Here is a 26,219-nt window from a genome sequence, read left to right on the forward strand (position 1 = left end):
TTTCTTCTATCCCGCCCCATGATTTCCCAAGTCCATCTTCCCTCTCCACCATCCATCTTCCCCCTCCACCAAGTTCATTTCTCCCATCCATCTTCTCCCCATCTCTCCCTCTCCAGTCCACCAACAACCCCAAGTCCATCTCTCCCTCTCCCCCAAGTCCATCTCCCTCCATAATCTCCCTCAAGTCCATCTCCCCCCCTCCACTGTCCATCTTCCCCCTCCACCAAGTTCATTTCTCCCATCCATCTTTTCCCCATCTCTCCTCCAGTCCACCAAGTCCATATCCCCTCTCCCTCTATCTCCCTTTATTGTGACGTTACAATGTGTTGCCGGTGGCGGTAGTTGTTTAGCGATCCACTCCTGCCAATTCTCCTTGTATCTTCTTGTCATTGGGGCCTGCCCTCAGTGAAAACTTTCTGTTTCCGCTTGGGCCACCGAATGGAGAGAAGACGCTTGGAGTAGCGGCAGGGTAGTGAATTGCAATCACTACCGCCGCTTTTGCCTGGCCAGGGAGGAGAGGAGAAATACTAACGTCCAGGATTGAGAGAGCCTTGCTGCCGCCGATCTGCACACAGAGACCTTTTCGGGATTTCCCTCTGCCACTGGGGTCCTTGCTTCAATGTAATTTCCAGTTTTGCAAAACTAGAAGTTACATCAGAAGCAAGGACTCCGGTGGCAGAGAGAAAGGCCAAACGGGTCTCTACCAATGGGGCCGACGAATCGGTAAGTCTAATTTTCTTCCAAAACAAATTGATTTGAATCGATTCACCCAAAGTAAATCGGTGAAACGATTTGAATCGCAAATTGGGCAGCCCTAAGTGGGGTTATAGTGACAATATATTGAAGAAGGTCAGGTATAGATTTTGATTTAAGGAGATCAGGTATGGAAGCACAAACTCAGTGTTTCAATTGAAGCCAACCATTAAATTGATTGACAGGTAAGCAAAATTTTTCACATACTTCTTCAAAGGACAATCAACGATTATTCCCAAGAAGATCTTGTAATAACCATATATCACAATTTTTCCAAATAGGCCAATTCAAGGCAATGTTTTTAATTTTGAAAGTGTTGTTATTCCACAGTGAGATAACAGTAGAGTTCTTCCAGCTGATCTTCATAGCACCATCAAATTGCATAAGTACCTTATATGTAGAATGGAAAATATAATTGTGTTGTTTCAATGGAAGAGATAATGATAAGATGAGAGAAAGGTTGTTGGAACCATATAGGGCTTTTTCCAGAGACGGGGAGGGGAGGGGGATCAGACATTTTAAACCAAAATGACAGAAAAAAAAATCAGAAGTTCCTTTTTTCCTGTCCTCGCTTGTATGCACTGTTGATCATTAGTGCACACAATCTCAGTGACTGTATACACTATTGATATTACCCCAAAATGAAATAAAAGTGAAAAAAATCGTACTGTAAATGACATGAAAGCTTAACTAAAAAAAACCTTAGAACATAAGAATAGCCTTACTGGGTCATACCAATGGTTCATCAAGCCCAGTAGCCCGTCCTCATGGTGGCCAATCCAGGTCACTAGTACCTGGCCCAAACCCAAGGTGTAGCAATATTCCATGCTACCGACAGTGGCTTCCCCCATGTCTTTCTCAATAACAGACTATGGACTTTTCCTCCAGGAACTCATCCAAACCTTTCTTAAAATCAGCTATGCTATCCATTCTTACCACAACCTATGGCAATGCGTTCTAGAGCTTAACTATTCTCTGAGTGAAAATTTTTTTTTACTCCAATTGGTTTTAAAAGTATTTCCCTGTAACTTCATCGAATGACCCCTAGTCTTTGTAATTTTTTGATGGAGTGAAAAATCGATCCACTTGTACTCATTCTACTCCACTCAGGATTTTGTAGACTTCAATCATATCTCCCCTCAGCCGTCTCTTTTCCAAGCTGAAGAGCCCTAAGTGTTTTAGTCTTTCCTTGTTCGAGAGGAGTTCCATCCCTTTACCATCTTGGTCGCTCTTCTTTGAACCTTTTCTAGCGCCACTATATCTTTCTTGAGATAAGGAGACCAGAATTGAACACAATACTCCGGATGAGGTCATACCATAGAGCAATACAGGGGCATTATAACATTCTTAGTCTTATTAACCATCCCTTTTTTAAATAATTCCTAGCATCCTATTTGCTTTTTTGGACGCCACTACCACACATTGGGCAAAAGATTTTATCGTATTGTCTATGATGACACCCCCCAGATCCTTTTATTGGGTGCTAACCCACAAGGTAGACCCTAACATCCGGTAACTGATTCAGGTTATTCTTCCCAATGTGTATCACTTTGCATTTATCCACATTAAATTTCATCTGCAATTTGGATGCCCAGTCTTCCAATTTCCTAAGGTTCGCCTGCAGTTTTTCACAATCCGCATTTGAGCAGTTTAGTGTCATCTGCGAATTTAATCACCTCACTCGTCATTCCAATTTCCAGACCCCTAAAAACAGTGCAGCCTCTCTGGTCTGCTCACTTTAAGCTATTACTCTTCCACAATCCTTTTCTTCTGTGCCAGAGATCTTCAGTATTAGCCTTGTGTTAACTTGAATTCAGATACCAACTTTATTTCCTCCACCTCCACTAGGAGGCTGTTTGACTCATTCAGCACCTTTTTCATATATAAATATGTCCTTAGATGTCCTTAGATTATTTCTATATTTTTCACCCTCATCCATTACAGTCTCTAGCCTTTACTATTTTAATACCCAACTTTATTTTCTATACTATGAGATTTGGTAGAGATTTAGTTGCCCTTTTTATCCTTTATTGTACAAGTGTTTAATGTTGAACTTTCCTGGGGATTTTGTTCACACCTCCCTGCTGATCTAGTTATAAGCCACCCTCACTAGGTTAGCTAGTCATTTGCAAAAGACACGGTACTTCATTCTTTCATTCATTCATTCATTCATTCTGATGTCTCCACCCAAGGAGAAATTGTATTATTAAAGGGTAGACTTCCCTCCCTTTCCCACAGGAACTACTACAAAACTTCAGTGAATTCAGCTTTTTTAAATTTCTCACAGCTCTCCCTCATCACTAAGGGCTAGATTCATTAAGCCCACCGATCAAGTACCGACCTTTGTGATCCCGACCTGATTCACTAACCTTCCTCCCACACCCGATCCGATATGCACATGCAAATGAGGGGGAACAGCATGCAAATGTAGGCAGGCAGTGATTCACAAAAAAAAGAGGAACACCGACTAAGCTGGCCAATCCCAAAACAAGCGACTGCTGAGGACCAGCCGCGCATGTCCCTGCTGACTGTCCTGCTCCATTGCCACCCTGAAATCCCAGCCAACTTCCACCAGCCCTGCTCTCTGCCCCGAGTAAAGCATCTCCTGCTCTCTGCTGACAAAAAACTCTCTGCCGCAATTCTCCTACTTGCCGCCCCACGACCTCTGCTGCCTTGCTTTGCCATGATTTTCTGCCCTTCCCTACAGCGCAAGCCCGTGGTTTTAACCTGCTTTAAAACCGCGGGTTAAAACCACAGGCTCGCAAAAAGTAAAAGCAATCTACAGCCCTTTCACAAGTGCATACACCCCCACCGGAGCCTAAACTTTGGACAGCCACTTCCTGAAAGTATGAGAAATGTGGCAACGTTTGACTATGATTTAAATGGGATTGTGATTAGATTGATAATATCAAAAAGGACTAAATGATGTATGGGGCAGTTCTCATTTAGACTTATGTCTCTGCTGGTCACCTATGAGTTACTACCCGAGCCCATATTCCCTCGTTTGTATACCAAGGGCTCATACTGCTGTCCATTATTTTAAAGAACTTCAGTAATTATTGCATTTTCCTAGTTCAAACATTCTCCCTAAGGGATAGGTTGGATTTGTGATTGGACTTTATTGGCTTTAACATTGTCCAAAGAGTTATATATATTTTTGTGCAACACATTTTAGACAGAAAGCTGAGGGGAGGTAAAAAAAAAAAAAAAAAGTTTCCAGCACGGAGAGCATGCGCAGACCATCTATAGGCAAGGCAGATCATCTGTACATGTGTCAGGATCACTCTGTCATTGGTGGGGGGCATTCCTCCGATCGCCCCATTTGAATATGGACCCATCGTGAATTGGTCGGCCTGCCACAGATCGCACACAGATCAGACGCGATCGGGCAGGTTCATGAATCTAGCCCTAAGCTCCGTCCACTCTGTCAGCCTCTCACAGCTCCCACAAAACCTCTCAGACCCCTTTCACCTGTGGTCTCTTCACACTGACAGGGGATTACAAAATTAACTCTCAAAACCCTGTCATCTGCTCACTCTGACAGACATCACACAACTCCCTCCCAGAGCCACTGATATTTCTCTCCTCATAAAACTTCTCTCCGTTTTTCACAGCTCTAGTTGGCATGCAGAAGACACATCCATGCATTTACTAACAGCTTGCTTTGTCTCACAGTATGACATCAAGTACTGACAGGAGAAATCTCACAGTATGCTATCAAGTACTGACAGGAGAAATTACACACATCAAAATGCAGTTTAAATCAGTGTTCTTCAACCTTTTTACACCCGTGGACCGGCAGAAAAAAAAGAATTATTTTGTGGACCGGCAAACTACTAGGACTAAAATTTAAAAACCCTGTTTCCGCCCCATCTCCGCGAGCTCGGTCCCCACAAATCATCTGATCCCATCCACACAAGCCTCAGTTATGATTTTATATTGAATGCATTTTATTAAAGTATAAAAAGAAACAATATTCTGTACAATTGTCATTTTATAAATACAAATAATTCAGAGCAAGGATCAACAAAACCCCTGTCTCCCCTCCCCTTCACATATATCCCCTCTACTATCAAGAAAACTGAACAAGCCAAATTATTACAGAATGCTACACAGAAATATCATGCTAACAGAATACTGCAGTCACACATGACAAGAATAGTTTTAGGGGAATGCAACTAGGGCAACTGCCTCCTGGTCAGAGAGCGCCCTAAGCCAGCTGGAAGCTAAAGAAGCACTGCCTGGGTTTTGCAGTCCCCAGTTATGTCTAACACCAGCTCTAGCAGGATATATATTTCAAATCTGATATATTCTAATCACAAAATAGAAATAAAATTATTTTTTTCTACCTTTTGTCGTCTCTGGTTTCTGCTTTCAATCTTCTTTTCACTCTCTTCCTTCCAGCGTCTGCCCTCTCTGTCTCTTCAATCCAGCATCTGCCCCTTCCATCCACTATCTGTCCTCTCCCCCTTCCATATGGTATCTGTCTTCTTTCTATGCCCCTCTCCCCTTTCCATCCAGCTTGTACCCCCTCTCTCCTTTTTACATGATTCATTCCAGCTTCACTGCTCTCTTCATTTTTATCTCTCCTACACCAGATCTATCATCGTTGTCCCTCTCTGCTTATTTTTCTGCTGACCCCTTCCTATCATCAATCTCTCTACTTTCTCATGCCTGTCTCTCCCCTTCCCCTCCTCTAATCTCTCTGCCAGCTGTTTCCTTCCTTTTTTCATTCTCCCTTCCTTTTTTCATTCTCCCTTCCCTCCTCCTCCTGTCCAGCAGTAACTCTCTTCTCTTCCTCCCCTCCCAGCAGCATCTCTCCTTCTCCCTCTCCAATAGCAGCTGTCCCTTTTTTTTCCCTTGCCCTCAAGCTTCCCTCCAGGTCCAGTAGCAGCTGTTCCTTTTTTTCCTTTGCCCAGCAGCTTCCCAGACTCCTTTCCCTCCTCCCCTTCCAGCAGCATCTCTCCTCCCTCTCCAGTAGCAGCTGTCCCTTTTTTTCCCTTGCCCAGCAGCTTCCCAGACTCCTTTCCCTCCTCCCCTCCCAGCATCATCTCTCCTTCTCCCTCTCCAGGTCCAGTAGCAGTTGTCCCTTTTTCCCCCTTAGCCAGCAGCTTCCCAGACTCCTTTCCCTCCCACTTCCCAGCAGCATCTCTCCTTCTCCCTATCTAGGTCCAGTAGCAGTTGTCTCTTTTTTTTTTTTTCACCATGCCCAGCAGCTTTCTCCCCTCCCAGCAACTCTCCTTATTTGCCAGCACTGCGATTCAGTAAGGCAGCCCCGGGTCCTTTGTTGGGTTGCACCGCCTCTGAGGAGAGTGGAAGTTGCATCATCAGAGGTGGCCCGACTCAGCAAAAGCTCCAAGGCTTCCTTCTTCAATCGCTGTGTTTTTAAGGATAGCCACTGGGAGGGGAGAAAGCACAGTGTGAGGCTCCCTATTATCTCTCCGGCCCTGCGCGAAGGACAGCTCCTCGATCTTGCCGGTCCTGCGTGGACCGGCAGGAAATTGAAGAAGTTGATCTCACCGGTCCTGCGTGGACCGGCAGGAATTTTCTGCAGACTGGCACCGGTCCGCGGACCGGCAGTTGAAGAACTATGGTTTAAATAGCACACAACGTACCCTCTATCAAACCCAATTTACATATACCCCTCAGAAGGGAGTTTCCAACCACACCCTTCCTAGTGGTCATTGATTCTGCAGCTTTGGGGTTTTCAACTCCAGTTCCTCTTATAGACCGCGTTACCAAAAAGTTCTACACGGTTTACAAAAGAATATAAACATTAAACATGATCGTATATTTGAATGAGTCAGCTAGTCAGGTATTTGGAGAAAAGATAAGTTTTTAGCTGTTTTCTAAAATGTCTGTAAGAAACAGCTGTGAGCAACAATGATCAAAATTCTTTTTCATGAGAAGCTGCCTGAGATGCTAAAGAGTGATTTAGGAATTTCTTGCTTTTACAACCTTTTACAGAAGGGAAATGGAACAGAGCATGAGTTTTTCTACTGTATTTGTGCGTAGCTATGGAAAAACTATTAGCCAGATAAGTAGGGGCTGCATCATATAAAACCTTGTAACAAAAACAGCCCAACTTGAACAATACCCAAGCTTCCTCAAGCAACCAACGCAATTCCCAATAAAATAACATAACATAATCATATTTCTTCAAACTGAAGATGTCAAATCCAACCGAATGGTCAGAAATCCTTTATTTGCAGTTTGTATCAAAGTTTAAAACAAGCATGTCAAAGCAGCTCCTGATTAGTGTAACCTGACTTTAGTAACAGGAAGAGGCGGTCGGAGCATACTAAGTATGATTTAATGCACCCGCCAGTGCCCCAGCTGCCCTCTCCTGCCTCTTGACATACTCAAAACCGCATTCACGGTTTTTCAAAATTTGCAGGAGTTCTGGAATGGAACCCCAGTGAATTTCAGTGGAGAACTGTATTGAAGTTACCCCCCCCAAAAAAAAAAAAAGCAAAAAAGCCTTTAACCTAACAGGTAGAACAGTAATAAGGTCAAATAGACCCAGGTTGGTAGTACACTAAGCAGAGAGAAACTTCAGTGTTAGACACAGCCAAAACAGCAGCTGCTAAAAATTGTTCTACTTGAATTCTCTTAAATCCAATCTTTGCACATAAATCAACAATTTTTCCCCGCCCTGTTTGTTTTTCTTTTAAGACCACTCTCATAAAAATCCTGAAGGGCAACATTCTTTAACCATTATAGTATCTGTCCACAATAACCAAGATTTCTAAACACACAAAATATCTAACTGATGTTCCAAAATCAAAGCAGGTTTATTGCGGGAAGATCTAGCATTGATAAGGACCCACTGTTATACAGATAGGGGCTGATTCTATAAAAGGCGCCTAACTTACTTGGCAAAATACCCTTATCAGCCTCAATAATTGATTAAAAAAATTAATTGTGCATTTATTCAGTGTCCAGAATATCATGATAATTTAAGTAATCCAGACTCCATCCCTTCTACCTTGTTGTGCTGTATGCTTGGAACAAGCTGCCCGAATCCCTATGGCGGGCTCCGTCTATGTCAGTGTTCACGGCCTAGTTAAAAGCCCACCTCTTTGGGAATGCTTTCGATTCCTAACTCCTAACTTCTCTCACCTCTGTCCAAGTTAGATTGTAAGGTCTTCCAAGCAGGGACCGCCTATAAATGTCAACATGTACAGCGCTGTGTACGCCTTTCAGTGCTATATAAGTGATGATTAGTAGTAATAGTAGCTGACAATCTGTTTCAGCTATTTTTCCTCAAAAGTACATATTTGAAACTGCTCTAATTGTTTTGATACGAGGTTGATAATCAGTATTTTTTTCAACTTTATTTTTTTTATTTTATATGTTGATATAAAACAGCTGTCACCATGATAGCATGGTAAAGATAAAGGTTAAGGGTAATCACTGATATTCAAGTTCCCCAAGTCATGAATTACTTGTGGGATGTGACATATGACTGTTTTTAGACTGTTAGTGGGGTGGTTTGCCATTGCCTTCCAGTCATCTCCCCCATCCCCCATTCACAATCAAGGCTGAGTAAAAATTTACTGATCAAAAGTGGAAGATGTCTGAGGACAACTGTCTAACAAATCAATAGTGCAGGATTCAAACTCAGCTTGTGGCACAGTAGTCAAGTGATTTACTAATTGTGCCACAAGGCATGTCATTACATAACAACAAAAAATACAAAAAACCAACACCCCAAAAAACAAATTAACAATCTTTTCAACCAAGCTAATCTGTTCTGCTGACTCCATGATCTAAATTAGCATTCCTCTCATCACCTGCTCAAAGCTTATCCTCTATTTCCTAGTCTTAGATGAGTTAAAATAAAGTTTGAAGTTAATTGCATCTTGTTTTCTGTATGTTTTGTTGTCTATCTTTATTATCTAAATTTGGAATAACATCTGTGCCAGGAGTCAGTTCATCACTATTTGTGTCACGACCACAGAACACATCGTGTAGACCTTTCAGCCAAGCAGTTTTTTTTTTATGGAACTTCTGTTCACAGCTTCCTGACAATGCTGCTATGTAACTAGCCTCTCTTAAATTCAGCTGCTTCGAAAACAATGATGCATCTATTTCACTAGCAACAATGACAACATTAGTAGAGAAGCACAGGGATAAATTTGTCCCGTCCCCGTGAGATCCATCTCCATCCCTGTCCCATCCCCATGAGTTCTGTCCCTGTCCTTGCCCCATCCCTACAAGCTCTGTCCTGATCTGCACAAGCCTTAAACACTTTTGTGCAGATGAAGGCAGAGCTTGCAGGGACAGAACTCATAGGGATGGAACAGGGGTGGAATAGATTCCATGGGGATGGGGACAAATTTGTCCCTATGTCATTCTATAATGATCAGATCTCCACGATGATAACCTTGATCTGAATTATTCCCTGATCAACTGACTGGATTTTCATCATTTTTTTGACATGCATTATACTTGTTTCATCTTATCTCTTAGTCATAAGAATTTAAATATGTGCAGAGCAATTATCTAACAGCAAAACAGCCTTGATCATCTTTGCATGGAAGTGCTTTTTCACTGTGGGCACAAAATGTTTATAAAACCAACTAGTCTTTAAGCCCGTTACATTAACGGGTGCTAGAATAGATGTGTCTGTCTTTCTTTCTTTCTCTCTCTCTCCTTGGCCGCTGTCTGTCTCTCTCCTCGGCTGTTCACCACCACCCCTTGCCTGCTCCCCGTCCAGCAATAGCGCATTCTTTCTGGCCTCTGTGTCTGTCTATCTTTCTTTCTGTCTCTCTCCTTGGCTGCTGTCTCATTTTTTTCTTTCTAACTCTCTCTCTCCTTGGCCGCTCTGTCTGTCCTTCTTTGTTTCTGTCTGTCTCTCTCCTTGGCTGCTGTCTGTCTGTCCTTCTTTGTTTCTGTCTGTCTCTCTCCTTGGCCGCTGTCTGTCTTTCTTTCTGGCCCCCTGTCTGTGTCTCTCCCTGGCCCCTTGTCTGTCTGTCTTTCTTTATCTCTGTCTCTCTCCCTGGCCCCCTGCCTGTCTCTCTCTGATGCTCCATGCCTGCCTCTCTCTCTGTGGCCCCCTTCTGTCTCCCCTCCAGAGCAAACCAAAATTGCTGCCTGCCCGCAGCACACCCCTCCCCCCAAAGCAGCTCCCTTTCCCTCTCCCCCTCCACTTCCCTGTACAGCAGTAGCAGCCGGATGCCTCACAGCATCCGCACCCTGTCCGCCTCGTCCAGGTCGAAAGACACCCTCCTGCCATTGCTCTTGGCGGTGAACCCTCCTGCTATTTTTCTTGCCGCCACCTATCACCTCCGTCACACCGCAGGAGACAAACCACCGGTCAAAGCACTGCACGCACCGCAAATGGAACACGGCCACGGAGGCACAAATCACAGAGGCAGGGATCAAGCCATTGTAAGTGCACATACGCGCTTAGGGTTTTATTATAGAGGATTATCAAAGATGGCTTATGTCATCCTATAATTCTACAGGTTTAATAGATAACTTCCTGAAAACTCCACCCAATACAAAACCTTCCAAAACCAAAAAGTCAAATGAAGAATAAATCATAGTAATAGTAATGGTAAAGGGCAAGAAATATCAGCATATATATTATTATACAGTCAGAAGAGCTAAAAAACAATGAATGTGTCACATTTATGATAAATTAAGTCTCAAATACCATCATATAGTTCTCTAAAATTGCTATAGTGACAAAAGTGATAATTGTTATCAGAAAAGTAAACAGAATGAGACAACATCTTTTCTAGTTTACTGGGAACTTTTGGCCACTATGTTTTGTATCCCTGTTTCTGTAGGACAGTATTCTGTAGGGTATTCTGTAGGACAGTTGAAGACTTGTGGCAGAGATGAGTAATTTTTGTCAATCAAGTTAGAACCCTGATATCTCCATCTCATTGAGTGATTTTATAATACCAGTTTCTATGAGCAGACATTGATAATCCCTTACACATGCATGGATGGTAGATATGGACAATTGTATATTGAAGAATATATCTGAAATAATTATCACTATAGATCTTTGGGGGAAGACTTATGTAATGGTACAAGAGCCTTGATGTGTCAGACATGACACATTCATTATATTTGGCTTTTCTGATTGTAGTGTCATGTACTGTATATGCTGATCTTCCCTTTTACTATTATTTACTTATCCATTTATTAATTATTTATTGATATTTTTGTTTTGGAGAGGGGTTTTTAGTGGGTGGGGTTTTCAGGAAGTTGTATTTACTCTCACTTTAATAGTCTTTTAAATTGTCTTGAAGACAGTTCTACTTTTTTGTATAAAGAAAACAGCATGGCTCACAGAAATGTCCAGTTGAGAGGACTGAGTTTGACAGTCTTATGTAAAATAGTATTGTTGTGTCTTTAATTTTCTTGAAGCCTGCTTTTTATGATTGTTCTGAAAGACTAATGTTTTATCGGGAAGTAGCTTTGAGAACAGAGCTATCTGACCAGTTATGTATCTATTTGTTCATTCTGATAGCCTTCGTTTTTTAGTAACATTTTTAATTTTGGTGTGAAATGTCTACAGCTATGTCATCTGTCAATTGGCTTTCTCCTGAAATTGTTGTCTACATAATGACATGTCACTTGTTGGGTGGTTTCTTGGCAGACTATTTCCATTGCCTTCCACAGGCCAGGAAAAGGTCATAGGGCTAGATTCACTAAGCGCCCTCATGCAAATGGGGGCGATCGTAATCACGCCCCCAACCGACCGTATGGATCACTGAACAGTGATCCCAACACATGTGCAGACCATCTTCTTTGCTTGTAGATGGTCTGCACATGCTTACTGAGCTTTGGATTTTTTTTTTTTTAAACTTCGCTCATCTTCGCAAGACTGCGGGGAAGGGCAGGAGAGTCGGGGCAGAGAGCAGGGCAATTGGAAAGGACCTGAGTGACTGGTCCTCAGCAGTCACTTATTTTTGATCGGCCAGCCCAGTTAGTGTTCCTCATTTTTTTAGTGAATTGTTACCCGCCTACATTTGCATGCCGTTCCCCCTCATTTGCATGCGCAGATCGGATCAGAGGTTGATCAGCACCAAGGTTAGTGAATCGGGTTGCAAATTGGTCGGGACACAATCGGTGTCCTTAGTGAATCTAGCCCAAAGGAAAGGTCCCTAAGGAAAGAAAAGCCAGAGAAAGGTGCAAAAGCTTGGGTGAAAAGACCGAAGAAAATGCCTTAAAAGTAAAATAAATCTTTGACTGTTAGATATTGGAGCCTAGAGAAAAAGAAGCTCTAGGTTGGACGTGGATTGCCCAATGGCGTATAAAGAGTAGGGCAGTCGGGGCATTGTTTGCAATATATGCCTTTGTGAAAAATGTTATTTAATTAGCTTTCTGTTTGCAAAGGTTCTTGGTTAATTGGAATTAAAGAAACTTTTGTTTGGGGGTGTAATGAAACGGGAATAAGTTTACAGATGAAATGATGAATTGGTATAACTTAAACAAATAAGTGCTAATTCAAAAGCTGTGAAAGCCACAGTATGATGGGTGAAATATTGGTTCTACCTGATCAGAAGCGGTGAGACCTGGAAAACTGCAACAAGCATGATGCCAGCCATGGAAGCCTAAGAGAACATATAACCCAGTTTCACAGTGAAAACATCTTTAAACTCACCAGAGAATTTTCCATTTTATGGAAAAGAGTCCAATTAACTTTCCTACCAAAACTCCAATTGGTGACTAGTGGACTTTCCTGCCTCATTCATCTCAAGCCCCAACCAATTGTGTTTGAGAACCCACTGTATATAAAGTCAAACTGCAAACCTCACGGCATACCCTGAAAAAAATTACAGCATGATGGCTGAAACGTCAGTTCTACCTGACCAGATGTAGCGAGACTCGGAAAACTGCAACAAACATGATGCCAGCTGTGGAAGCCTAAGCGAATAGATTAAATCCCTTTGGCCTCTGCACCACACCAGAGTGGAACTCCCTCAAGATAAGCAATCTCTGCCTGAACAGACATTGGAGCAACATTTAAATAAAGCTCCAGCTCTTTATCACTTGCATTTACACAACGTGGATAATGCCAATGTATGTGAAGTGAGGTGAATGTGCAGAGGAGATTGGGTAGGCTGTCTGTCCATGTTACTCCTGTTTCCATTACATAAAGGTTTAATAGACTATCTGCACAGCCAGCAGACTCCTAATCCTAAACCAGATATAAACTGAAGCCAGGTCTTGTCAATTTGAGAGTAATGTTTTTCTGTCCTCAACTCCAAACAAGGAATTGTCTTAGGGACACCCTTGAACCTTCAACAGTTTTTTATTGTGAGTTGAACAATGCCTTTAAGAAGTTTTCAAGTTTGATTACTTAACATATTTTTTCTCATTTTAACATAAATCATGCCTTGCTTGCCTGTTTAAAATTATGGCTTTCAAATTCTAGATTGTAATTTTAAAAGTTAAATAAGGGCATAGATAGCCATCTATTTTATGAAGATATTCATCAGCTGTCTGTCTTTAAAATAACTCAGTAAAATTAATTGCTGGCTCTAATTGTTTCTCTTAGATGTGATGTCCAGGACCTTTTCTGGCACTGTGTCCTGGGTTATTTGTAAGGAAAAAAAACCCCACACAAACAATTTTGAAGATACAAAAGTTAATGAAGAGTAGCGTCTCCTTACATTGTAATTTTTGCAGTGTCAGTGTGAAGGTTAGCACAAATTAATCTTCCTTCTGGAGCATAACTTGCCTGATGTAGAACAGGGATGGGAATAATGTTTAGTATCTTGACTTGTGTAAAGCTGTCATTTTTGCTGCAGGCTATAATTTAACTAGCGCTGTTAAGTTTCAATGAGTTACTGTTGTAATGAGGATTTTTTTTTTTTTAAGTAATCTTGTTAACCTTTAAAAAATATATATATATATTTACCATTCTGCATTTCCAGATTGCAAATTACACCAATATACATTTGACCATGTATCTGAGTATCTTCTGGACTGTCCAGTAACTTGCAAAGTGCTAAACAACTAATAGAAAAGTTCACATAGATATCTATGGTGCAGACAAGTAGGCAAATGTCTGTTGGTATCCAACCCAGTAAGGCAACAACCTTGTTTTTAGTTAATTTACACCAACTGCAGTGTCATACTATCATGGGAGTTGAGGCAACAGATTGTTAACATGCCTAAGAGCAGCTGGGTATGTTATTGGACACACTTAAATGTTGATTTACAGAATCTGGGTGCTACAGTTTGTGTTTAGTGCCCAGCACTGTGACGCTTGGCCCCATACAAGATTTCTAGGTAACAAGAAGCCCTTAAGGGTGGAAGAAACAGGGTTACCACATGTACTCACATTATTAGGTAATAGGTCCACTTGATAAGCATTTAGTTTTTATATCTGCTTTTGGGGGGGTCCTCTTTAGTTTGCCTCCTTCCCTATCTAAGGGTATTTCTTTCAGTTCTGGTAGTCAAACACCCCTTCTATGCTTCTGTATGGTCATTTGTTTCCAAGTCTTTCTCCCAAGCCTCTTTATAAAAGAGTGAAAAAGTGTTTTTTTCTGAGATAATGGATACTATTTGGGGTTGTGATGTTAAGGATTTCTTAACCTTAAAATCTCAAATTCAGTCTCTGCATGCAGATAGGACATCTGCTATTAAAAGTCCTAACATTCGTCGTAAGTTAGAAAGTTTTGAAAATGTTTATGGTAATATTCAGGCAGCGGTGGTCAGCATTTTTTAAATTGCCGATACCCATTGCTGAAATTATGCCAGAATATTCAGTGCTAGGCCATCTCTGGGTACCAGCATTAAATACTCAGGTATGTGGGGCCAGTCAGCATTTAACTGGATAAGTAAAGATATTCAGCCTTTAACTGATTAAATTAAAGTGGCCAAAAATAGGACTGTTTATACTGATTCTGCCCTGGACTATGCACACAATAGCCAATTTTGTCTTTAGCAGTTAGAAAAGGATATTCAGCAGCACTTTTTGGGTAAGGGCCACTGAGTATTTCCTTAGAGCCCTGTCAACATCAATTAACCAGATAAGCACTTCTCTTAAACCCCACTCCCCGTTTTACTAAGCCTCGGTAGAGGTTTCTAATGCGGCTCGGGATGCTAAATGCTCTAACGCTATTCCTATAGGAATTCTATGAATATAAGAGCATTTAGCACTCCAAGCTGCCTTAGACACCTCTACTATGGTTTAATAAAAAAAAGGAAGGGGGGAGTTAATCGGTTAATTCACTTTGACTATTGACCTCCTATAGGACTAAGAACTTGAGATTTTTTATATTTTCTTCAGACACACTTACTCTTGGTGGAAATTTTTTAATTGGAAATTTATATCTTTTATGAGGTGTGTTCCTGACTCTTATAAACATTAAAATTGATACATGTTTTTACCTTTCAAGGAATACTGATATAAAGAACCAGGTTGAGGGCAGCCTAGATTGTCTGCTGGTATTCTTGATTTGACAGGTTTGCTCTAGACTTGTAATGGGAATGCTCAAAAAACCATTTAGCCTCTCTCTCTCCTCTGAATTAGAGAAAATGCAAATTCTTAAAGCTTATTTCAAGTTTGTTATTTTTATCGTGTGGTCCAAGGGTCTTGGTCTTTCCAAATGTCACATGCAAACCAGGTTTAATAAGGCCTTTTTACAACTTAAAGAGAAGGTTTTGGAAATGGGGGCTATGTGGAGAGTGTGGCATAGTGGTTCGTATAGCCTCAGCACCCTGAGGTTATGGGTTCAAACCCCATGCAGTTCCCTGTAACCCTGGGCAAGTCACTTAATCCTCCACTGCCCCAGGTACATTAGACAGATTATGAGCCCACTGTGACAGATAGGGAAAATGCCTGTATGTAAACCACTTTGAATGTGGTTGTAAAACTACAAAAAGGCTGTATACAAGTCCCAAACCCTTTCCCCTTCTAAGATTTCCTTGTAAAAGTATAATTTACCAGGGAGCCAAATGCATATCTGTTGAGCCAGTCTAGCTGGAAGCATTTTTTACTTGATGAAACTCCAATGGGGTTCTCTATACTGAAATATTACCCTAAAGTGAGGATTATACATATTTTATTGTTTGTTTATCAGTTTGTATATTTTCTATTTTTTTCTTAATGTGGGCTAAATTTGTGTTTCAATTTCTTTCTTTTTTTTTTAGTGATTTTTAGTGATTTTTTTTATTTAATGATTTCTTGCTCATATTGTGAGATATAAATGAACTAAGAGCTTCAGAGCTGTTGCCACGCAGCTTTGTACAACAGGCCCTAAATGCAATATATTTTGGGTAACAGCAAAATCAGCAAAGCTAACTTTATAAACTCTTTACTACCAAAATATCATGTCTGTTTCTTAGCTGCTGTTAGCACAGGCATTGTCCTTGTTTCATTCTGCATTTTAACTATTACGTGCTATACTAGGTAGTGTAAATAGAGATTAAAAGAGACATGCAAGAGATCAGTCACAGGTCTGGAGACTGCAGACTTGTTGCTTACAGACAAGCATCCCTAATACTCGCGCCTATATTCAACCAGTTCCAACTCATTTGTGTATTTCTAAAGCATGTTTCTTTGTTTTGCTTTCAGCATGTGAAACAGAAGCACAGAAAGTTTATCGGATATCCTTGGAAGAGCACATTCAACCTTTCAAAGAAAAAATGGAGCAATTTATTGTTGAAGGTAAACAGCCATTATGTAACCTTTCCAGGCTTTCTCAAAGACAAAGGTGCAAACTCTGTTTATGAGAGCAGAGTGGCAATATTTGCTTTGGCATCAGTCTATGGCTTAGTTCAGTCATTTGTCACAACTTTAAAAGAATAATAGCAATAGTGCATGAAGGCAGTGTATGGGATATTCCTTGCCTTCTGACAGACGACTCAAATTCCATTGGGTTTAAAGTATTCATAGCCCAATCCTACATGAAAAATGCTGCTCTAAGAATTACAAGCCCTAAAATGAAGGAGCTATTGTTTCCAGTTGAAACCAATGTGCGAGTAAAGGCGTCTTGGCCAAGCTGTCATTCAAACACAAGTATAATTCATTAGTATTATCCAGAATTTGTAAGATACTGTGAACCGATAGCTCTTTGCATGAATCATTTTAGGTGCATAAAGATGTGTGTGCCATTGGGTATCCATGTTTATAAATTACAGTACCAGCAGGCATAAGACAACGTTCATTTTATAACAGAAGAATCTGTTGTTATCATTACTGTTAGCCCTCAATACTTGTTGATATCACGTATATTCTCAACAGTTGAACATGAGCTACTTAGTCCTTATATTGCTCATAACATTTCATTAGGGCCGAATAGCTACTGACTTTTGCACTTTCTGAAAAAATAAGATGTGTAGGATGTTGCTGCACTTAGGACCTTGTAAAGTTCAGTAAGGTTTTGTTAATGACCAAAATTAGCACGCAGTAACTGCAAAACCTCTGTGTGGTATTGGATGTGTTGCCAACCTTGGAGTTAATGTAGAGAAAATTTGTTACTGTGTGTTAACTATGTTTCCAAGTTTATTTTAAATCTTGATATCCCGCCTATCACAAAATGGAAGATGCTGTTGGCTTTACCTCTTCAGGTGGCCTTTACTGCTCTGATATCTGCCATGTTTACAGTTAATTAACAGTAAAAAAAAAAAAAAAAAATGCTAACTGTAATGTACATTCCAGGTTCCAAATGGCTTTGTCCATGTTAGTAGTTTAAAATCAGCGATTGACGTATGGTAATAATTAGTACATGGTAATTAATATGCTAACCAGTTTACATATCCTTTTTACTAAAGCATGGTGAGCATTTACTAACTCAGCTAGTCCAAAGCAAGGCAGTGGTCGTAAAAGTAGCACAGTGGCATTTATTGAAACAAGCAGCAAGTAACATGGATAATGAGATCCGACTGAGCTGTGTTTCAGCACGCATCAGGAGTCACAAGACAGCTACAGTTCAAACATAAAAATTCTGTTGAAATATCCAACAATCGCTCAAAAGTATTGCCAAAACATTGGTGTTGGTAACTTAATCATATATATATAAAGCACCGCCTAGGTCCTGAAATCTTTTCATTTCAATTCTATTATGAAGTCATATAATGTTCGCTCACACTTTGCAGCATCATATGTAAAGGTAAGAGAATACTTCCTTAAATATAACTACACCTAAATTTTTTTGTATAAGTGTTTTTTTTTATTTTTATATATTTTTGTATGGACCTTCAGAATGTAGCTGGACCTTATATTGTACCCAGCTACATCACGTCTTCATCAGTCCACTTATTATTTATTTATTTCTAACAAAACTGTAAAATCAGCCCTTAGCTTCAAAAATTCATACTGGTTTATATTCAGATTTCAATCTTTTTCATTGCATATAGTTCATTTCATTTCATTTCTTTATCACTGGTTTAACCATATTTAATTAGCTATTTAGCTTTGAGGTTAGCTCTCGAATTTCATCAATGCCACCTCTCCCTAAATAAAAAATCACTTATAAAAATTTTGGGGGGTAATTATATTTAAGGAAGTATTCTCTTACCTTTTGCATATGATGCCACAAAGTGCGAGTGGACATTATATGGCTTCATAATAGCATTGATATGAAGAGATTTCAGGACATAGTCGGTGTTTTATATATATGATGAAATATCCAACAAAGCATATATTGAACTTTTATGATGACTTGCTTTGTAATTCTACTGCTTTCAGACGCGAGGACAGTTTATCCTTTTTTTTCTGTTGGAGCATTTACTAAGGAGATTACACATAGCCTACCGCAGCTATCACTTGGCCATACACTAATTTGCATGGTAGCTGCTTGCCAAGGTAGGGGGCAGAAAATGGGTGGTTATTGGCATTGATGGTGTTTGCAGTTAATGCTTTGTAAGCTGCACTTACCAGGGGTGTCCTTAGATAAGTGGCACAGCAGGAACCAGACTACTGCTAGGGGTCAGAGCCGCTATTTTGAACTTGGGCTGATAACCGAGCAGGAATATCAAGAGGTTGCTCTAACTCCACCACTAACCTGCCACAGGAGTTCATGATGCTGCTCAGAGGGGGAGGGGAGCTGTTGGGAACACTTTTTCAAGGGGGATCATTTTTTTTAAATAAAGCATTGGGACTGGTAATTGCATCTGGGTAGTGTGAATACACTTAACTATGCTATCTGCAGAAGCATTTACTGCATGGAAAGTGTCTGCAAATACAGATTAATTTTTAATTAAAATCTATGAAATATTGTATTACATATTTCTAACATAGGGCTAGTCTGCCTGCTTTCTTTGAGAGGGGTGATAAAAGTTAAGGAAGTCATAGTAGCAGAGGAAGGAGAGTAGTCAATTCATTAGCATCAGCCCCCCCCCCAAAAAAAAAAAAAAAAATCACACTCAGCTATATTTATGATACTTAACTTTAAAATAAATTAGAAAACACACAAACATTTTGGGATATTAAAGTTATTAGGGCATTTCTTTCATAATTCATGCAGTAATATTACACTATATCATCATTCATACACTAATATTAAACTATATCTGAATATCTATCACCATTGTACAGCATTGAGCATGTTTAGTAGCACTATAAAAATTGCTGGCTGTTTACATTGGTTTCCTAATCATTCCTATAATTTCTCTGTAGCATATTCATTAGCAAGCTTGCTATATGAAGGATTATTGCCTCAAAATATGTTTGCCATTTTCTTTTATAATGATTATTTTCTTCCAATTAAAATGTTGCTTTTTGTCGGAGGCCCAAACACATTTCTGATTTGCTCAGCAACCAAACTGTGTAGGGTAGCAATTGTTAGACCAAATATATATCTTACATATTTACTTACTGAGAGTAGTATGGAAGTCTGACATGTTTGAGACCACAAGCATTTGAAAATGGCATGATTAGTATGTCTCAACCAAACTCAAATAGAACTTCTACTATATTCAATCAATAATACACACAAGAAATTATAGTAGTAAAGGATAACTATGATCAAAGGACCACTGTATACTGTAGACTTAATTTACATATCAGTGAACAGCTTCTTCAAAAAACAGTGGAGAAAAAAAAGAGACCTTAGATAACTCTTCATTTCAGTACATCACAGTCCGGCAATGGAGCACAGCACAGTCATTTGTTTCTCAAAAAAACTCCATGAAAATCACCATCATAAATGCTATTTCAAAACTTAAATCAAACTTTCGGAAGGCCATTGTAGATTATATTACAGTAGTCCAATTTGGAAATTATTAAGGCATGAATTAAAGATTCACAACTTGTTTTATCAATATAAGGATGAACAGCTCGAACCTGACGAAGCGATGCACAACAAGATGTAGTTACAGAAGTGATAATGATACATCTAAATGTACACCTAGATATTTCATGGTGTCTAATAACTCAATGGGCTTGTCTCGCAAAAGCGGAGTGGCAAATTCCAGTTGTTTTTTGAGGATTTAAAACTAATTTATTGTTTAATTAATATTTGTCGATCATTTCTAGGCATAATTGTAAAAGGGTTAGATTAAGATCATTTTGTCTTTGTGGAAAAACCAATAATATGTTGTCATAAAAATAACTCTTAATTTGAAATTCTTGGATCCTTAAGGCTAAGGGATTCAAGAAAATGTTGAACAACAAATGAGAAGAAACAGAGCCTTGAGGTACTCCACATGAAAGTTTATTAGTAGAGGAAATTAATGATGAAAAGGACATTTTAAATCATTTAAACCATTTAAGAAGTGTCCCTGATAGTCCTAGTGATTCTAAACAGGATAGTAATAGAGAATAGCTTACTAAATCAAAGGCTGCTGAAAAATCAAGAGAAATTAGTAACACTGCTTGCCTTGATCAATTGCGGTGTAACAGTATAGTCTCCTTAGAATGAAATTTCCTAAAACCCCACTGTAAAGGGTGAAGCATTGAGCTTTTAACCTAACAAATAATAAAAGAAGCAATGTGAAATCAGAGATCAAGTGTTTATTTTAGTAGGATTTAGCACAGTAGAACCCCAGCCAAACATGAATGCATTCGGAGCACTATTTAAAACTGAATCAAATATGAATATTTGGTACAGCCTTAATTAGCAATATCAATGTTTACATAATATGAAAACTTATTTATAGCATCCTGGATTTCACAATTTCTTCTTTATAAATTAATACATTTCAATACGTTCAATTTTAACACCCCCTTTTTTACAAAACCATAACACGGGTTTTAGCGCCGGTCACAGTGGTAACAGCTCTGATGCTATTAGAATTCCTATGAGCATTAGAGCTGTTACCACCGCGGCCAATGCTAAAACTGCAATTTTGGCTTGGTAAATGTATTCCTCAAGCCACGTCTTACTATTCTTTTCAAAAATTAGTCAAGTCTTCTCTGTTTGACAAATTTATTACTTAACTTGGTATTTTTAAGATTGTAACCATATTTTTAACTTTTTATTGTATGATTTTATTTTTATGGGATGAATGTATTTCGCTCACTGTCCAGTTTCTCTTAGTGTAAACCACCTAGAACTTCTGGTAATGGCGGTATAAAAGAATAAAATTATTATTAAAAAACGCACTATGATTTTGTAAAAAGGGGGGGGGGGCGGTAAATTACAAGTATACTGTTTTATCTAATAACAGAAATGAAAAGTTTAGTCCTGTGTCTTACATATACTCTTAGTAGTTTGAGCATGGAAAAATATATCACAGCAGTATTATTAGAAGAGGGTTAACATATCTGTTTTCTTGTAATGGAGCGCTTTCAATGTGCTCCCTGTGTACTGCCTTGTTTTTCTTGCTGGGATTGAATTTAGGCTTGAAAGAGGACATGTTGAAAGCAGGATATCTTATACGCTCTTTGTTTGACAGGCTTTTGATCTGGCTGAGTTTTTCTAAGGGATTTTGTTTATCTAAATACAATTGGCATATGTTCTCAGCTAAATGGTGCCCTTGGGTCATGTAGAAAAACAAAGGAACAATTCCATTTTAACACCTTGAGGTGCGTCTCCCTTGGGAATGTGCTGATTACTTGAAAGTGTGTTAATGTATGATAAGCTTTATTTTGCAACAAACTATTTCCAAGTGGGGAAAAAACTAAGCAGTGTAAGATGATTGATTTTTATCTTATTTTTTTTTTTTTTTGCAATATGAAACCTGTTAAGCCTTTATTGCCTAATGGACAAGAAATAATATCTAGTTGGTTTTGCATGAATACACTAATTGAACAAATAGCACCGAGGTGCTAATCCAGTAAAAGTCATAACTAGTATACTAACCTAACATAACTAAGGGCTAGATTCACTAAGCATACAGATCCGATCCATGAGCGATCCGATCTGATCCATGGCCGGGGGGCAGATTCACGAAGCGTCCTCATGCAAATGAGGGCGATCGGAGTCACGCCCCCAACCGACCGCAGGGATTGCTGAAAAGCGATCCCAATGCATATGCAGACCATCTTATTTGCCTGTAGATGATCTGCGCATGCTTACAGAGCTTGAAACTTTTTTTTTTTTTTAACTTTCGCGAGCTTGTGGTTTTAACCCGCTTTAAACTCGCGGTTTAAAACCACGGGCTCGCACTGCGGGGAAGGGCAGAAGAGTCGGGGCAGAGAGCAGGGCTGCAGGAGCAGGGTTGGGGCACAGAGCAGGGTGGCGAGTTGGGGCACAGAGCAGGGTGGCGAGTTGGGGCACAGAGCAGGGTGGCAAGAGGAGAGATGGGGCAGAGAGCAGGACAGTTGAAAAGGACCTGAGCAACTGGTCCTCAACAGTCGCTTATTTTTTGATCGGCCAGCCCAGTCGGTGTTCATGAAACTTTTTAGTGAATCACTGCCTTTCTACATTTGCATGCCATTCCCCTTCATTTGCATGTGCGGAGCAGATCGGGCGCGGATCGTATCAGGAGTACGGTTAGTGAATCGGGTCGGGGCACGATCTGTGTCCTTAGTGAATCTTGCCCTAAAGGTCTGATCATTCAATTCTAAACATGTATTTTAAAGAGTCCTCTAATAGAGGGAAACATTGCAACAGATGAGACCATATAGTCAGGGCAGATTTAAGAGGTTGTGGCACCCTGAGACAAGTTTTGTTTTTGCGCATCCATTTTGGGTCCGGTATGAACTTCACAGATGTCTTTGCTTGGACTGCAAAAACAGACCCACACTGAATGGTTCCTGTGTTTTCTGACATTGTATTTTGTTATTATTATTATTTGGGTTGGTCCTGGCTCTTTTATGACTTCCTCCTCTTGGCTTTCCTCTAAACCATTTCCAGTATTTCATTTTCATTTTCTTCCTGCTCTTTGCCTTCTTTCCATCAACCTCTATCTTGGATGTTGAAACAGAAAGTGCCACTTCTTGTATTTGAAACTGGCTATGTGGTTCACAGCGGTGGGAGTGAGGGCATTGTTTCTGTCATTGTGAAGGGTGAGCTGGTGAAGCAGCCTTTCAGCGTCCTCCAGCATGGGCAGCCTGAGCCTGCATCTCACTGCTTTACCCCTTAAGCTGACCCTGCATACAAATTATCTAGTCTTTACTGCACTGGTGTTATGTGTCAAGCAAAGTTAAGCCATTGGTCTTGCCTACTGTAAAAAAAAAAGAGCTGGTTAGGTGAAAGAATGCCTAAAATAGTTTTAAAAATCAATTTATAAAAATCTGAAAAAGATAAATATGTTAAAGAAATGCATGCTATAAGCAGGTTTGTGGAAATGCAGCCAACATGCTGTAAGTGGCTCACAGTGAAGCTGGTAATGTGAATGCAAAGTTATACTCACCCCATCCCCATCGCTGTTCAGTATTTGTTTTAATCCCACTGATCTATTTTTTTGTATGAAAGAGCTTTTCAGAACAGATTCGATACTTTGGGAACATGGTGTACTGGGATCATATTTAAAAATATTTTAATAGTATTTTCTATGGGGCTTTTTATAGCTTATTGGATATCTAGAACAGAGGTTTTCAACACAGTCCTTAGGCAAAATTGACAGGACAGCCCTCAGTTGGGGTTTCAGAATAACCTGAAAATCCCAACTGGTTGGGTGTGCCCTGAGGACTGAATTGAAAACCTAAGAAGCACCTGTTTTTCCTCAGCTCTGCCCCGAATTTGAGTTGTACCTTCTCGCACTGTGGCTTTTCTTCTTTATTTTTCCTTTTTGTAAGTCATTGTGCTGCGCACCTCTTAATTTTTTTTTTTTTAAAAAGAACTTTGCTTTTTTTCGTTGGTTCTCTTCTGGCGGGGCTTGGGCTCAGGTCCTGCCGCCGGCCCTCGTTTGGCTGCAGTCGTCCTTTTTTCTATGTCCCGGCCTGTTATGGGATTTGAAAGGTGTATCCAGTGCAACCGGGTGATTTCACTCACTGACCCGCACCATTGGTATATTAAGTACTTGGGACCCGAACATTGCCCTGAGTCGTGCCCACGCTGTGCTATCCTTCAAAAAAGGGCTCTTTGGAGACGTCGTGTCCAGATTCAGCAGCTCTTTGGTTCCATGGAGCCGTCTACGGAAAAGACCTCAACCTCGGTGGCAGCCTCGTTGGCCAAGTCCTCGATCTCCAGCAAGTCGCCCTCGTCGGTGAAGGCCTTGTCTGCTGCGCCTCATAAGGCCTCGTCCTCAGGCAAGTCTGCTCTTCCATCTGCAGGTACGCTAGCTAAGAAGGTTCCAGCTGAGTCTCAGGCAGTCCAGACAACGAGTGCAGTCATGCCGGCCTCTATGAGACCTCCTACGAAGCGTACCTGCAAAAATAGGGAATACTCATCTTCAAGGTTGCCCTCCGTGGAGCGCAATGCTGCATCTTCTAAACCAGAGTCATTGGTCTTGGTGCCTGTCTTCGAGGACATGCTGCAAGCCATCTTGACCAGGCAATTCACCTCTGTGTTTGCTAAGCTTGCCCCTGCCCTTTGTGATAAGCACTTGTGACTGGGTATACGTCCCATCACCGGAACTAGGGTATTCCAGGGAAAAACTCCCTTAGAGGGAAAACATATGAGAAGACAACGTGGCTCTGAGAGTAGGTTTTGGAAGTCTTTCTTTTCTATCAGAGTGTGTTATCAGAATCCTGCTAGTGGGTGATGGTAGTGTAGGAAGGGCTACGTGGGAGGTGGCAGAAGAGGTCAGTATTTTAATACTGACCTATATCAATTCTTTGAGATTGAGCAACTTCCGATTTGATTCCTTCATTAATCTGAGTTTGAACTGATTTGAATACTAATTTACATATAAGGCATGGCAGACCAAACTCTTCAAAACACCAAGCCCTGCTCGTGCAGCCTTTCAGCTAGTGTGGCCTTCCAGCGTGCCTCTACTGCGCAACTGTTCAGCACATCCTTCCAGTGCAGCACCATTTTGGAACAGATCAGTGGAGAGATCCTGTTGAAATGTTTGGGGGTGATTTTTTGCCACACATCCCAATGTATGCGTGTCTTTTATCCTGTGTTTTTCAAGAGGATCTGTCAGCAAAAATTTAAAAAAAATTAAATCAAACCCTGAGACATCCTGACCTAGATATCTGAAATCCAATTTCTATTCCCTTTCTAAAATGTAGCTGTATATGTATACAATATGTTTCTTTAGATATGCAACATCTGGTTGATATTCAGCTTTTGGCAGCCAGAGTTTTTATAAACACCGACTGGTGCAGGCAGAATTCTCTGATATTCAATGTTGGGCCAGGGGCATTGAATATCCATGGCTAATTCATCAGATGGTAGCTACCAGTGGTTATGCGGGTCTCAACTGAATATCGGCTGTAACCCACATAACATCATCTGCCCTCCCCCCCCCATCTGATGCTTACTCCTCCCTCCCACCCCACAGAACTAAGGCAAGAGATGCCTCCATCCCCTGGAACAGCAAGCCCCCCCTCCCCCTTCTCCTGTTGCCTGGGAGCTTATCTACCTTTTTCCCTGGTGATCCAGTAGGAAAATGAGCAAGAGTTATGCCCACTCATTCCTTCCCATTGCAGCAACCACCCTAAAATGGCTGCTGTGACCTCCTGTCACTAGAGGTCAGAGCAGTCATTTAAGGGAGACTTGCCCAATGAACAGGAGGAAGTGGGCATTCCTTTTGCCCATTTTCTCACTGTATTACCTAAAAATAGACAGGTAAGCCCCCAGCAATAGTGGCAAGGGGGCTACTTGTTGGGGGTTTCTGGCAGGGGGATTGTCTTGACTTGCTTCCAGAGAGTGGGGGTGGGATAGAGTAGCCACTGGAGGGTTCTCTTCCATAATTCAGAGGCAGGTAGGAGGGAAGAGATGTCATGTTTTGCTTCTTGGGGTAGGGCCAGAAGAGGTTAGATATACATGATTTGTGGATGGGAGGGAAGGGGATGGCAGGAAACTCATTCATATATCTAATAATCTAATCTAATACAAGGTATTTGCAAAATAAAAGCATTGTAAGTTCTGTGTGGATCACTTAAGAAGAAGCTGGGAATATGTGGGAAAATGCACGTTTGACCTTTTCATAATATACAGACCCATAAAAACATTTCAGTATAACCTGATCTTTACTAAAGCAAATATTTT

General features: G+C 40.5%; 1 protein-coding gene across 7 annotated transcripts in view; it reads left to right on the plus strand.

The window, feature by feature from the left end:
- Nucleotides 1-26,219, plus strand: part of FMN2 (formin 2) — a 587,410-nt gene that overhangs the window by 381,825 nt on the left and 179,366 nt on the right. For all 7 annotated transcript variants that reach the window (XM_033938052.1, XM_033938050.1, XM_033938054.1 and 4 more), the window contains exon 15: nt 16,307-16,399. In XM_033938052.1, the coding sequence (XP_033793943.1) occupies nt 16,307-16,399 (93 nt within the window). The remainder of the gene's footprint in view (nt 1-16,306; nt 16,400-26,219) is intronic.

This window comes from Geotrypetes seraphini, chromosome 3 (genome assembly GCF_902459505.1).
Source record: "Geotrypetes seraphini chromosome 3, aGeoSer1.1, whole genome shotgun sequence".
NCBI classification, from domain to species: Eukaryota; Metazoa; Chordata; class Amphibia; order Gymnophiona; family Dermophiidae; genus Geotrypetes; species Geotrypetes seraphini.